The sequence below is a fragment of the Schistocerca americana genome, chromosome 5, assembly GCF_021461395.2.
Source record: "Schistocerca americana isolate TAMUIC-IGC-003095 chromosome 5, iqSchAmer2.1, whole genome shotgun sequence".
Lineage (NCBI taxonomy): Eukaryota > Metazoa > Arthropoda > Insecta > Orthoptera > Acrididae > Schistocerca > Schistocerca americana.
Window position 1 is genome coordinate 470,185,348 of NC_060123.1, and position 16,836 is coordinate 470,202,183.

The 16,836-nt window shown below is 39.4% G+C and overlaps 1 protein-coding gene across 1 annotated transcript in view; it reads right to left on the bottom strand.

Annotated features, from left to right (window-relative positions):
* Nucleotides 1–16,836, bottom strand: part of LOC124616453 — a 110,874-nt gene that overhangs the window by 18,903 nt on the left and 75,135 nt on the right. The window contains exon 5 of the mRNA XM_047144761.1: nucleotides 9,430–9,497. Coding sequence (XP_047000717.1) covers nucleotides 9,430–9,497 — 68 coding nt within the window. The remainder of the gene's footprint in view (nucleotides 1–9,429; nucleotides 9,498–16,836) is intronic.

Below are 16,836 nucleotides of genomic sequence, written 5' to 3' on the forward strand. Positions count from 1 at the left end.
AGTGGAATTTAACAGAAGGAAAAGGAAGAGAGGGAAAAGAAGTAGGTGAATATAGCTTGAGCGAAAGAAACTAAAGACGAAGCCGTCTGGTAGAATTTCGCACAGAGCATTACTTAATAATAGCTAATACGTGGTTTAAGAATCATGAAAGAAAGTTGTAAATGTGGAAGAGACCTGGAGACATTGGAAGGTTTTGGAACCAGATTTTAAATTGCAAGACATTTCCTAGGGCAGATGTGGACTCTGACCACAATTTATTGATTATAAACTGCAGGTTGAAACTGTAAAAAGTGGGAATTTAAGGAGATGGGACCTGGATAAATTGAGAGAACCGGAGATTGCAGAGAGTTTCAGAGGGAGCATTAGGGACCAACTGACAAGAACAGGGGAAAGGAACACAGTACAAAAAGATTGGGTAGCTTTGAGAGATGAAATAGTGAAGGCAGGAGAGGATCAAGTAGGTAAAAAAGGCGAGGGCTAGGAGAAATCCTTGGCTTACACAAGAGAATCTGAATTTAATCGATGAAAGGAGAAAATTTATAAATGCAATAAATGAGGTAGGTGAAATGGAATAAAAACACCTAAAAAATGAGATCAACAGGAAGTGCAAAATGGCTAAGCAGGAATGGCTGAAAGACAAATTTAAGAATGTGGAAGCATATATCGCTACGGGTAAGATAGATGCCTCCTATAGGAAAATTAAAGAGACCTTTGGAGAAAAAGAGAACCACTTGTATGAATATCAAGAGCTCAGATGGAAAACCAGTCCTAAGCAAAGAAGGGGAAACAAAGGTGGAAGGGGTACATACAGGGTCTGTAAAAGGGACATGCACTTCAGGGCACCATTATGGGAATGTAAGAGGACAGATGAAGAAGACAAGGGTGATATGCTACTGTGAGAAGAATTTGACTGTGCACTGGAAGACGTAAGTCAAAACAAGGCTCCAGGAGTACCGAATATTCCTCTAGAGCTACTGATAGCCTTAGAAAAACCAGCCATGACAAAACCCTTCCATCTGACAAGCAAGATGTACAAGATAGGGGACATACCCTCAGACTTCGAGAAGAATATAGTAATTCCAATTCCAAAGAAAGCAGGTGCCGACAGGTGTGAAAATTCCCAAACCATCAGTTTAATACGTCAAAGTTGCAAAATACTAACACAAACCTTTAAAAAAGAATGCAAAAGCTGGTAGAAGCCGACGCTGAGGAAGATCAGTCTGGATTCTGGAGAAATGTACGAACACATGAACCAATACTGACCCTATGACTTCTCATAAAAGATAGGTTATAGAAAGATAAACCAACGTTTCTAGCATTTGTAGACTTGGAGAAAGTTTTTGACAATGTTGACTGGAATACTCTCTTTCAAATTCTAAAGGTGGTAGGCGTAAAATACAAGAAGTGAAAGGCTATTTACAATTTGTATAGGAACCACATGGCAGTTATAAGAGTTGAGGGGCATGAAAGGGAAGCAGTGGGTGAGAAGGGTTGAGACAGGGTTGTAGCTTAGACCCAGTGTTATCAATCTCTATATTGAGCAAACAGTAAAGGAAACAAAAGAAAAATTTGAAGTATGGATTCAAGTCCAGGGAGAAGAAATAAAAACTTTAAGGTTTGCCAATGACATTTTAGTTCTGTCACAGACAGCAAAGGACTCTGAAGAGCAGTTGAATGGAATGGACAGTTTCTTGAAAGAAGGATGTAAGATGAATATCAACAAAAGCAACAGGAGGATAATGGAATGATGAGGGAATTAGATTAGGAAATAAGACACTTAAAGTAGTAGATGAGTTTTGCTATTTGGGCTGCAAAATACCTGATGATGGGCAAAGAAGGGAGGATATAAAATGTAGACTGGCAATGGCAAGAAAAAGTGTTTCTGAAGAAGAGAAACTTGTTAACATCGAGTATAGATTTAAGTGTCAGGAAGTTCTTTCTGAAAGTATCTGTATGGCGTGTAGCCATGCATGGGAAGTGAAACACGGGTGATGAACAATTTAGACAAAGAGAGTGTAGAAGGTTTTGAGATGTGGTGCTACAGGATAAAGTCTAAGATGGGTAGATCATGTAACTAATTAGGAGGTATTGAATGGAATTGGAAGAAGTGAAATTTTTGGTACAACCTGACTAAAAGAAGGGATCAGTTGGTAGGACACATTCTGAGGTATCAAGAGATCACCAATTTAGTACTGGAGGGAAGTGTGGAGGGTAAAAATCACATAGGGAGATGAATAAAGTACGCAGATTCAGAAGGATGTAGGTTGCACTAGTTACTCAGAAATAAAGAGGCTTGCACAGGATAGTGCAAGATGGAGAGCTGCATCAAACCAGTCTTTGGACTGAAAACCACAACAACACAACTGTCTTATCTCTCCTCAATAATTACAATGATTCAATGGGCAAATGTGGCTGAACTAAGTTGTTTCAGGAGGTCCAGAATGTGTTTCTCTAGTTTCAGTTCTCATTAATATGGACACCAAAAAATTGAATTTTCCACTCTCATTATTATTTCCGCACCATGTCCTACACTCATCATTGGTGTAGTTTCTCTTGCTGTGCAGCACTCAATATGCTACCATTTGTTCTGTTGCTGTATATCTCTTACAATACTAGTATCATCCACAAAAAGAACTAATTTTGCTTCTTGTGTATTAGACAAAATATTGTTTACATATATGAGGAACAGCAGCAGACATAAGAATGAGCCTTGGGTAACCCCATACACGATTTCTCCCCAGTCAGATTACTTACATTGACTGACTTACTAAACACAATTTTCTGCAGTCTTTTACACTGAGGTGACAAAAGTCATGGGGTACGTCATAATATCATGCCAGACCTTTTGTTCAGTGTAGCGCAGCAACTCGATGAGGTATGATCAAGTAGTTGGAGGTCCCCTACAGAAATATTGAGCCATGCTGCCTCTATAGCCGTCTAGTGTGAAAATGTTGCCGGTGTAGGATTTTTGTGCACCAACTCACCTCCCAATAATGTCCCATAAATGTTTGTTGGGATTCATGTCTGGCAATCTGCTCTGGCAATCATTGCTCTGATTGTCCAGAACGTTCTTCAACCAATCATGAACAATTGTGGCCTGGTGACATGGCGTATTGTCATCCATAAACATTCTATTGTTACTTGGTAACAAGAAGCCTGTGAATATTTGCAAATGATCTCCAAGTAGCCAAACACAAACATTTCCACCAGCTAAACACAGCCCACACCATTATGGAGCCATCACCTGCTTGCACAGTGCCTTGCTAACAACTTAAGTCCATCGCTTCGTGAGGTTTGTGCCACACTCAAACCCTATAATCAGCTCCTATGAACTGAAATCTCGACTCATCTGACACACCACTGTTTTCCAGTCGGTCCAACCAATAAGATCACAAGCCCAGGAGCGGGACTCAAGGTGACGTGCTGTTAACAAAGGCACTTGCATCTATCGTCTGCTGACATCGTCATTAACGTCAAATTTTGCCACACTGTCCTAACGAATCTGTTCACTGTACGTCTGACACTGATTTCTGCGCTTTCTCCACCGAGTGATGCTTGTCTGACAACTTTCAACAACCACTGCTGCTCTCCGTCATTAAGTGAAGGGCATCAGCCACTGTGTTAGTCTGTGGTGAGAGGTAATGCCTGAAATTTGGTAATTGCAGCACCCACTTGATACAGAGGATCTCTGAATACTGAATTCTGTTGCTTCCCGTTGTGTAGCCATAATCAGTCAAACCTTTTCACACAAATTACCTGAGTACATATGGCAGCTCTGCCAATGCATTGACCTTTTATATCTGTTTAAGTGATACTACCACCACGTGTGTATGTGCATATCAGTATCACATGACTTTCATCATCTCAATGTAGGTAGGGATAGCATCCACTGATTGGCTAGAGTATTAGTTCCATAAAATCTCAGTCTGTCTGAGATAATACTGCAATTCAAACAGTCAAATGCATTATAAATGTCACTTTAAGTACAAACCAGTGCCATTTTCTTCTTTAGTGCTTGTAAAGTTTGGTGAGTGAATGTGTAAATGGTATTCTCAACTGAGCAACTCTTCTGGAATCCAAAGTGCAACTTACTGAGGATATTATTGTTGCTACAGTGGGATACTATTCTATGTATAGAAAACATCACCTCAAAATTTTTGGAAAATGATTTTAGTAGTGAAACAAGTCAATAGTTGCCCTTCTTACAAAGGGTGATAACAATGGCATATTTCAATCCCTTTGCAAAAATTCTACAAGTTAGTGATGCACCACATATTTCAGGAAAGACAGCAGTTATTATATGGAAACAAGTCTCTAGAACTCTGTTGGAAACACTACTCAATCCAGATGAGCTTTAATTACCGATATCAAATTGTGCAATCCAAATAAGGTTTCCAGATCAGTTTTTCTATGACAATTCTTCAGAAAATCACATTGAAATCACCACAGATTTAACTGCTCACTGATGTCTAACAGATAGCATAGTAAGGGATCTATGTGCCTCAATTACAATTAAAAGTAAACTATTTTTCAATGTTAATTCACATGCACACACTTCTAAGTGCTGATCACAACAAAATCTTGTTTCAATGTTCTTTGAGCTTGTACTCTGTCTTAAAAACTCTCTTTCTAAATTAGTTCCACACCAGTAAGATCTCCGAGTGTAATCTTTTAACTTCCCTAACCCTGTGGTTACATGGTGCTCAGGTAGACATAGGATGTCTATCTCCATGGTTCTCTCAATTTTCGAGAAACACAAGAACCTCTCCCATCTTATTACTCATCCTATATTCTGATGAAATAAGCTAAGCTTACTTTTCATGCATTCTTCAGTTATTTTAATATCTTTCACAATAAGACACCTTAAAGAAGCTACCCCTCTGACACCAGTAACCAAAGAGATCTTACTTTCTGTGATAGTGCTATCCCTATACATTTTCGGCAAGATGCTGAGCCACCTTACCTTTCCTTCTCTTATTTCCACCTCTCAACTGTATCAATAGGCACTGTACACTTATGAGATTCCATTCCACTTAGTACCAGCCTGCTCAACTCCTTGCTCACATGACTCACAGTGGGATTAATCTAGGCTGGTCACTGTAGTGTAGAATCTCCAGAAGACTCTTGCTTATGCACATAGTTGCTGCTCCTATTTCTTCCAGTCATCCATAATTCTGTAATTTTTGTCTTTAACCAAGCTGTTCCCTGCTCCACCTACTATGATCACTTGATTCTCTTTACAAAAATCTTTCCAGAAATTTTCCATGTCCTGTCAACCTGGCTAAAGCTAGCACTTTGCTTCACAATGGTTGTGATCAGGTACCAGTTCCTTATTTGTCCTGTATCATCCAGCCTACACCCCTGCCATGGCTACTACCTCGTAGCAAGATTCTTCTTCCCGATCTCTTTTGGTACCTATGTACACTTAGTTTCTATTCACTCAGTCTGCTGCTCCCTGCTATGACCTACACTGGATAACGCTATTCCCCTCTTACTTCAGGTAAGAAGTTAGACTTATTAGATATTATAAGCTCAAATGTGTAAGTCTAAGAGCAATTCTCCTTTCACCCACTGTTTGATACCTTTACTCAGTTCCCACAGTCCTTTTCCCCTTTCAGCCTTTCTAGGTCAAATTGTACATCATCTAATTCAGCCTGGAAGGCACAAATTTTTGCTTCCTCTTCCGCAATTCTCTTGACTTTTTGCACAGCCTGCAGTTCCTTGGGAGAACCTATAAGGATTCTCCACTCAGTTCCCACTATGATCACCTCAATGGGGCTCCAGCCCACAATCTAAACATACCATTCCCTGTCTGATTAACCGAAGGCAACATCTACACTTATCACACACTGCAATACAAATTAAACACTTAGAAATAGATTCAAATAACTTTACACACTTTCCACTAAATGGATACTTATTTATGAGCCATAAAAGTTATGCCTATAGATTAGTGTTTCAGGTGTTTGATACAACCTAAAAAGTTAGTTATTTCCATTTAAAACAAGAACTTTTCACTCATTCAACTGCAGTATCTTAAGTTATCCACAATAAAATATAACTTTCAATCACTACTTGAAGGTAGACAATGCTTACTATTGGCAAAAATAAGGTGTATTAGAGTTCTTTGGGCAGCAAATTAGCTAGTGATGGTCAAAGTAGGGAAGATATAAAATGCAAATTGGGAACAGCAAGAAAAGCATTTCCGAGAAAAGCTATTCATTAACTTTTAATCAAAAAATTTTTGGAAGATATGTGTCTTTAACATAGCACAGTAGGGATGTGAAACATGGATGACAGGCAATTCAGAGAAGACAAACTTTTGAGATGTCATGCTACTGAAGAGTCCTGAAGATTAGAAGGTAGATCAAATAACAAATGAGGAGGTATTGAATCGAACTGGGGGGCAAAACGAAATTTATGGTGCAACTTCACTACAAGAACGGATAGCTTGATGCGACCAAGAAATTGTCAATCTGATAATGGAAGGATATGTGGGAGGATAAAAATTGTAGTGGGCGGCCAGTAAACAGGTTGAAACAGATGTAAAGCGTGGTAGTAGCACAGATATGAAGAGGCTTGGACAGGATAGGCTAACATGGAAAGCTGCATCAAACTAGTCTTTGGACTGAAGACCACAACACAACAGCACTCACACAGTGGACCTAATATGACTGTGTGTTCCAAAACTATTTAGTTTTTCTTATAATAGCTTTAATCATTATCAATGTTTTGTTACACACACTAATTTGTCAATGCACGATGAGGGTACCCAGAACTCTATCCCTGGGTGAGGAGACACACCACATTCAGGTGTGAACTAATAACTTTCATGCCCGGAGCAAAATATCAATTTCTTAAGCTCTAATGTGAAGTGTGATGAACTGCGGGTTTCTAAGTCTGGTGCTATAGCAGCAGTTAACTATGCAGAAATGCCAATGTGCAACAAGATCTTTGCATTATATCCACGAAAATCATCATCATCACCATCATCATCAGGTAGTTCGGTGTAGTTGTTCTCCACTAAGGGTAACCAATGACTACAAACATTAATGCTTGAAAGACAAATTATTGCCAAACACCACTTGCTTGTTGTGAATTGTCCTTTGTAATGTTAATGCACATCCATTGCAATTTGCTCGCCAATTTTATGAGTTCCCTTTGTCATTCAACATGTCATGAAATTTCATCATCAAGTTGACATGCCAGCAAACTGATTACAGTAGCTTTCTAGATGTTTCTGTTTAGCCCACATTTCCTCATTTTGGTCCTTTAAGTGATTCATATATTAGTTTTGTGGCTCTGCACATTTCTGTAGCAAGACTTCAGCTCGTAGTATCTAATATGATTTGGCAGATAGGTATCTGCCATATGAACAATACATACAATCTGCCATAACTAATGCTTGGTGGTTATGCTGCTGCAAATATGTGGGAACTGGTGTGCATCCCATTTATACATACACTCCAAGAAGACAGCTTTTACAATACATCTCTACACACCTCAACATGCTCTTTGTACCTAAACCACCCCTCAAAGCCATCAAAACACTGGTATTATTATGGCAAAAAACACATATTTTCATTTATTTCTCAAAGTAAATTCTTCATGAAGACAAAGCAACAGCTTAACACATTTACTTAACTAAAATCCACCTAAGCCTCTTTCAAATCTTACTCCACCTTCCTGGATTTTGACCTCCCAGTCAACACCTCCCAACCCCCCCCCCCCCCCCTTCCAAAACAATCAGCAGCAGCCCACTCATTACACAGTACCATCCAGGCCATCAAAGCTTCAATAGATTACCCCTCCAGAGCTAAGATGTTCCCCTGAAAACTCTCATGACATCACCTCTTCCTGATACATCTACATCTATCCTACTACAAAAGCCACTATATAGTGCACTGCAGTACCAATACAGTTCATTTCCTTTTCCCTTCTACTCATAAATGAAGTGAGAGAAAAAAGATTCTCTAAGCCTCCACAAGAGCCCGAGTTTCTTTTACCTTGTCTTTGCAGTGCTTATACGAAATGTACATTGATGGCAGCATAATTTTGCTGCAGTTAGCAGCAAATACCAGTTCTCTTACATTTTCTCCAGTGTCTTGTGTAACAAAGTCACCTTCCCTCCAGGGATTTCCCATTTGACTGTATAAAACATCTCCATAATATTCGTATGTTGATAAGAATCTATTGGTAATAAATCTAGAATCACACCTCTGAATTGCCACAATGTCTTCCTTTAATCAGACCTGGTGGGCATTCCAAACACTATTCAAGAATGGGCAGCATTAGTGTTCTACAAGTGGTCTCCTTCACAAATGAGCTACACTTTCATAAAATTCACCTGATAAACCGAAGTCTACAATTTGCCTTTTTTCCTCACCTTCATTAGTTTACATTTTTCTGTATTTAGATCATCCTGCCCATTTATAAAACCAATAGAAATTCCATCTCAGTCATCCTGTATCATCCTTGTCACTCAGTGACAATATTTTTTCCATATACTACATTGCAATACTTTCCCATATAATACATTATCACTAGCAAACATTTGCAGACTGCTGCTCACCCTACCCATCAGCAGATCGTATGGAACATTCCTGACGATACCCTTGTCTCTGATGAACACTTGCCACTGAGTATGACACATGGGTGTTCTATTACTTAAAAAGTCTTTGGGCCACTGACATGTCTGGGAACCTACTCTGTATGCTCAGACATTTATTAAAAGTGAGCAGTGGGACACTGTGTCAAGCACTTCCTGGATATCTAAGAATATGGAATGTGCCAGTTGCCCTTCATCCATGGCTCACAGGATATCATGGGAGAAAAGGACAAGCTGAGTTTCAAGCAAGTGATGCTTTCTAGATCTGTGCTAATTTGCGGACAGAAGCTTTTCTGTCTTCAGGGAACTTACTATATCTGAACTTAGAAAATATCAGGCATTCTGCAGCAAACCAATATTAAAAATATTGGTCTGTAATTTTGCAAGTCTTCTTTTACCCTTTGACACACAGAAATCACGTGCACTTTTTTTCCAGCCACCTGGGATTGCGCTGGCTGACAGATTCAGGATAAATGTAAGCTAAGAAGGAGCCAACGGTGTGGAATACTCTCTGTACAACCGAATATGGGTTCCATCTAGATCTGGCAACTTGTTTGTTTTTAACTATTTCAGTTGCTTCGCAATGCCAGGGATGCCTATTGCTCTGTCCTCCATAAGGGTGCCTGCTCAACACTCAAATGGTGGTATGTCTGTACAACTGTACTGCATGAATGATTCCTTAAAAGTGAAATTTAAAACTTTGGCTTTTCTTTTGCTGTTTTCTATTGCCACACCAGTCATAGCTTTGTCACCAATAATAAAGCTGCTGGATACAAATATTAATAAACCGCTGTTTTGAATCATTTTTTGTTTCCACTTACCAGGCAATGAGAGGTTTACACAGCATTCTGCAGGAATCTTCACACTTTCAAAAACATCATCAGGAATGCTAAGGAAGGAAATAAAAAGCATGAATCAGTACACACACACATTTTATACGATAGTTTACTTTAAGAAACTTAAAAATATTACAGCCAGGGTGGGTTGAGGAATGTAGGAGAGTATTGTGAAGATAGATGGATAAGGAAAAGGAAAGAATGAAGAGGTGGTGGAAAGAAGGGGGAGGGCTACAATGAGAAAAAAATGATCGTCTAAGTCTGAGAGGTCCGACAGGCTAGTGTGTGTGCATTCTTTATCAAAGTGGTTTACAGCTGTGTGAAACCCCCCACCCCCTTCCCGCCAGGTATTGTGTGTGTGTGTGTGTGTGTGTGTGTGTGTGTGTGTGTGTGCGTGCGTGCGTGCGTGTGCGCGCGCGCGCACAAATTGCCAGATGAGACTGTTCAGACTCCAAGAAGAAGGTTATACCACCTAACCTTGTAATCCCTGTAGTGTTCCCACCAGCTTGTGTGTCTAACATTTTATGAATAAATAGTTGATCTTAGTAGCACTCTACCAAACCCCAGTATCTTCTGCTTACGAAAAGTCATTTCACACAAGTGTATTGTGGTAACAACAAGTACAAGAATATATAAAAACAATCCGTATTTCATACATTTAATAAAAAGACTACTAAAGCTGATTTAATAATGATACTGGAATATTTCTGTTATGGAGCTCCAGGAAGAATGCCGAAGCTGATAAAATCCAATTTGTTTCACTGTCACTTTACATTGGTTGGCTGGGGATTAAGGGACTGAACGACAGGGTCATCTGACCCTCGGTCACGGGACAGTTCATCTGGAGTTAATGATGTCAGCCAGATATCAGATTGAACTGGTATAGTGAGGTAAGTAGGTGTGGTAAAATCGAAGCAATGTTGTGCCAGGGAAGAAAAATAACTGCATGAGAGATGAAAGTATAGTGTCAAGCCACCTTGCAGGGCAGAGAGCATCTAATCCCCGGAGACTATAACAGGGGTATGATGCTAATTCCTTCTAGCTGAATGGTGAGAAGATCAGTAATACTAAAAGTGAAAAGGATAAAAGCCTTATGGTCATCAGTAATCAGACAATAGTAAAAGAAGGTGCCACAAATAATCAGATCAGCATGTGGGTCGACATAGTTGAGAGTCCTCAAGGGCTCGTGTAGCGGAGGCAATCCTCCCACAACTGTCCCCCCCCCCCCCCCCCCCCAATCTGCTACAGTGAATGCATTAAGACAAACAAAACCACCTCTCTCAGAGGAAGCATAAAAGCAGTTTCTGTCATCAGTACCTTAAGACAAGAAACTTAAGGTCTGGTCTTCATCAGTGTGTTAATGAAGAGGCACTGCCTACAAAAGTAAAACAGGTTGCAGCAGGAAAAGGACTAACTACAACTACATATAATTAAAACAGAGTAAAGGAGAGATGACCAAGATGGCTAGCAGAGGTATGGTCTTGGGACCACCAGGCCCCACAACACACCAGAAGGCAACCCAACACAATCCGCCCAACCCTACCCCTAAAGTAGTTTAAAACATTAAAACTGAGAACGAAAACCAGATTCTTTAAGGAATCAAAGTACCAATTTAACTGTATGTACATCATCTGCCATCATCAGAGACAACAGAATACTTGGATCATCATGATTGGTGTGGAGAGCCAGGAAGATGGGACATTCTATCAGGATACGATCTACTGCCTATGACGCTCTACAACAATGCCATGGGGAAGGCTCATTTTATAATATAAACTATGGCTTAATCTGGTATGATTGATTTGGAGACAATATGGGATGGTGGAGTCCTTCCAGGAGGAACTGAATGAGGAGTACCAGCAGCTGCTGTCTCCTCAATACAGTTTATTAGAGAGGGCATTAGCCCACCAGATGTTCAGAGTGAGTAGAAGCCTCGTCTGCACCCACAAACATGCACCCGGGATCATCAAAGCAATTGTTGGGCAAGTGGTATATTCTCCAGTCAAACAGTCGGCCTGTCTGTTCCTTGGGTTACCCACATGACTTAGGAGTCAGAGAAAAACAACTGACAGGTAACACAACTAAGGTCAGGTCAGAAGATCATGAATATGAGATATCAGAATATGACAAGAGTAATATTGATCAGTGGCTTGGACACTGCTCATTGAGCCACTATTAATTAAAATGCAATCTAGGGTGGTATGTTTAATAAAAAATATGACTTAATGGCTATCGGTTTCTCTATAAAGATACTACCTATTACAAGCAACAAATGATGTTACAAGCCAAGACATATAAGTACGTCCCAGCCCATCTACGACTTAAAGTCGCCATTGTAAATAATGGCAGCAACCTAACACTCCTGAAGAACTTAGAGGAACAGGCACACAAAGGTCATGGGGCGATAAACTGTAGATCGTTCAAATAAATCTGTCATAATTCGTGGTCTGGGTACTAACCGACAAGGAATGCATGGGAATATACAGTGGGTACACTCTAAAAGAGAGGCAGAGGCAGGGGCAGGGGGTATGGCGAGGTTCAGGCATAGGGGCTTCAGACACTTTTCAACAGGGAAAGCTCACCACAAGGAAACCGTCAGGTGTTCGGACAAAGCTAAAAAATTTTATAAATAAAAATACAGGACATTCAAATAGTAATTATAATAAAACACAATTTTGCAACAAGGCACGCAATTCAAAAATCATTATGACAAGTGTTACATTATGTCATACTTGACAGCCAATGCCCTCTTATTTTTACTCCCCACATGTAAAAGAATGTAACACAATGTAACGCTTGTCTTAATGTTTTTTTGAATTGTGCACCTCCAGACAAAATTTTATTTTATTACAATTACTTTTTGGATTCCCTGTATTTTTACATATAAAATTTTTTATGTTTAACCCACTCTTTTACCTAGGGTCAATAAACAGAGTGCTTTTGTCATCCAGTATGATGTAAACTGGGGTTATCTGTATGAATCTGTCAACAGTGGCCTCCGTTGGACTAATGCTTGTACATGCCGGAGTTAGACTGGACTATGTACCGTTATACTCTCTTTGTCAGAAAGTAGGAACAAATGCAGTTTTTCTGTTACCTCGTATGTGTTCATCCTTGAAATGACCTTTGCCATGTTTCCGTGCACACTCATTAGGTGGCAGGGCTGTGCTTAGCAACACACTGTTTGGGTTCTTGGTGCATTAGTTACAGTGACAATGAATGAGGTCTGTGAGCAAAGAGTGAGCATTAAGTTCTGCATTAACCTCAGCAAAACTCCTAGTGAAACATGGACAATGATTAAGCAAGTACATGCAGGCAAGGCACTTTCGGAAGTCAGGTTTTCGAGTGCCACAACAAGTTTCCTGAATGGAGAGATTCAGTGCAAGACAACCCAGAGTTGGTTGTCAGCCTACAGCATATACCGATGCAAACTTGCGGTGTGTAAGGCATTGTTGCAAGAAGACCATCATATAACTGTGCATGTAATATCAGAAGAACTTAATTTGAATCATCATGTGTGTCATAAGATTTTATGCAAAGATTTAGGGAAATGGAAACTTATTGCAAAACTCGTCCCTTGCACCCTAACAGATGAACAGAAAGAGTAAAGATGAAGAATTTCTGCTGAAATACTGGACTGAGCCAGACGTAATCCTAGATTTCTGTAAAAGATTATTGCTGGGGATGAAAGTTGGTGCTACCAGTATGAACTTCACACAAATTGTCAATGTGCTGAATGGTGGAGCCATGGATCACCAGCCTCGAAAAGAGTCAAACCACAACCTTCAAGAACAAAGACAATGATCACATTCTTTGATAGTAAAAGATTAATTCATCATCAGTATGTTCCTCCAGGTCACATAGTGAACCAAACTCTTTACATTGAAAGTCTTGAAATGTTTGCAACACGCAATTTGATGTCACCGTCCTGATTTGTGACATTCCCAGGACAATGCAAGACCCCATACTGCTTTACCTGTAACCAAGACGTTCTGTTTCTGCCATCCCACATCCACCATGTTCACCTGACTTCTCATCTAGCAATTTTTTCTTTTCCCAAAAGTGAAGAAGTGACTGAAAGGAAAGCTTCATCAAGATATCACAGACATCCAAGAGGCTGTGACAAAAGATGTTAACAAGCAATTCAGTAGAAACTTTTCCTGCTTGCTTTCAATACCTCCAGAAACATTGGCAACTGTGTATTGATAGCCAAATACTTCGACAAGAGCCAGGATCATTACTTGGTAGATGTAATTTTGTATTTTTTTAAAACCTGTCTGGTAACCTTTCCGACAAAGAGAGTAATTATGCTTAATCTACATGACTATTTATAAAGGCACATGATTGTGGAATTTTGATTGTGTACAACAACTGTGACATGGCATTTGATCAATGGGCTGTTTCTACGCCTGATTCTTGTATTTGTATTTATAGCACTGATGATAGCTGCACTGTCAGCTGAAATCGATCTGCAATGCTATTAAAAAAGACATACGACATTACGACCAATGCTGACCTACTGTCTGTTCTCAAGTAGTAACAATTTTTATGATTTAACATTTGAGCTACTCTGAACACCACAGCAGACGACTCTCCAGAGTAATCGATCCTCAAAGAGGGAAAAATTCGTATATGTTTGCAGTTTTTTGAACATGGATGATTAAAATTACACAAGGGTCCAATATTGTGCCTGTGTTGTTTGCTAGCAATTTGTTTTTCCCTCCTGGAGTAATTTAAACTACACTAAAACTGTACAAATTCCATTGGCTTGTGATTCTGGCACTGACACCATTTAGTAACACACATTTACATTAAATGTATTTGCAATTGTGAATAAAGACAACCATCAGCTGTAGAATGGAATGACAACAATGAAAATTTATGCTGGACGGGACTCAAACCCGGATTTCCTGCTTGCCGTGAGTGGTCGCCTTACCATGTTGTTATCCATGCACAATTCATGGCCAAACCCAAACTTCCATACGTCGTGAACCATGCGTCTACGCCCTGGACTCCATTAAGTATATTCTAGTACAGGTCAGACGCTGAACTTTAATGTTGTCATTCCATGCTACAGCTAATTGTTGTCATTATTTGCAATTGCGAATACATTTAATGTATTTCAGAACAGCTGTAGTCCCTGCAGAGCCTATTCCTTTGGACATGCATGCATGTCCACAGGAACTTTGAATTGTAATCAGAGTAACACAGGCCCTGCAATATCATAAGACACATTTACTTGAGAAAGATAGATATCAATGCCAATACAATTTCAAAAATGCTCTTGTATTTTTGGCTATATTTTAGCTGTGGTAATGCATGGTCTAAAGTGTGGCAATCAGCAATCTGCCTGCTCTGTCATTCTCAATATAAGATTTGTAAATCAAATGCACGTTTGACAAACAGCACCAGTTCACAAGAACTGTTAAGAATTATGAAAAAATAAATGCTTTATTAAGAAGCTAAGATTTTACATTACCAGGCGCGAAAACAATCAATTTGTTAACCATGCTATTTTTTCAAAATTTTAGTGGAACTAGAAAAGAACACAAAATGAAAATTGGCAGTTCTCTTTTTCCCAAGGAAAGTAAAATTTCTGATGAAGAAATAGGTGGCATAGTCTTACATACCTTCAAGCATTTTTACAGTGTGAAATTAGAGAAGTGTATTTTCCTTCTTTCCCAAAGCATTCTAGCATGGAATGCTTGAACAAGTGTGAGAGATATCAAATGCAGTTGCTCCTTGTGTGCAAAGCAACCACACTGACATCTTCAACTTTTATAGTCCTGTCTTCCTCAGTTGCGTGTAATATTACGGTATATTAATAATTTTTACTTATGGACCGTCTGAAAGAAAGGAAAACTCTTCCCCACATCATCTGGAGACACACACACACACACACACACACACACACACACACAGAACAAAAAAATATATATCACACCAAAACAAACACACACACACACACACACACACACACACACACACAAATGCATACACGAACAGACCACAGATACTTCAATAGTTACACTCATAAGTTTGGCAATAACATTCGATCTTTGGCAAAAACATTTGACAGTCGGCAACAGAAACCAAAACATTGCTTTAAAACAAGCGTTCAGTGCATAGTGTTGTGGAATGCGGAAAAAAACTGCACATTGGCGTTCATAAGAAGAAGAAGAAGAACAACAAAAATGCAACACGAGCGTAATATGTAGGAAATTGTCCACACAACCTGTAAGTACAGTTCAAAACATTACTACTTAATAGGAAATACCAACCACCAGAACTGTTTATAACCTATAGGCACAATGACAAAAATGTAAATAAAATAGCTAACATATGTACATATTCCAGGCCACTGATGATGCCTTGCAGAAAATAAAGGCGAAACGCGTATGGCACTAAAATTGTGTTTTATTCAGTTGCTGTCAGACGGTCCATAAGTAAAAATTAATATACTGTAACAACCACACTGACATTTGCTGGACTTCCAAGGCACTACAAGCACTGAACAATTCCAGCATGCACGAACACCAATGCAGACATCTGGTACAGACTGAACAATAGGGGGTGAAAGACCGCACATCTGACATACAAGGTTTTTAATCCAAGCATTTCAATCTTGGTCTTTCATACCTATTGTTTTCTCTTGATTCTTGTACATTACCTATCTTTCCCTGAGGTTCACTCTTATTTTTCTTTGTAATTTCTAACACCTTGCTCCATTTTCTAGGTCGACAGATCCCAAGAATACATCCTAATTTTTCCAAGACTTTCTTCCATTATCAATTGCAATGTCAGAACTGTCTTTCTGGTGTCTATCTTTTTGAAAGGTAAATTGATCAACATCTAACAAATTCTCAGTTTTCTTTTTCATTCTTCTGTATATTATTCTTCTTAGCAATGTGGATGCATGAGCTATTAAGCCAACTGTGTGATGGTTCTCACACTGATCCATTCTTGCTATCTTCAGGACTGCGTAGCTGCTATTTTTCCGAAAGGCTCCTGGTATTTCTAGGCTCATATTCTGCAAACCAACTAGAACAGTCATTAGGTTGCCGCCTCTCCCAATTTTTTCTAGAAATTCTGAAGGAATGTTATCTCTATTTTCTGCCTTACTTGACTGCAAGTGTTTCAAAGTTCTGTTTAACTCTTATTCTAATACTGGACCCCTATATCTTCCATATTGACTTCTGTTTATACTACTTCATAAGGCAGTTCCTCACCTTCAAAGCAGCCTTCAATGTGCTGCTTCTACCTGTCCATCATTCTTCTGTGCTGCACCAAAGGTTGTGTTCACTTTTCTATATTGTGGGTCAGTCCTCACAATGATCATTTCTGTTTCAATTTCTTGAGATTTTTCCTGCAGCCATTTTTCCTTGGCTTCCC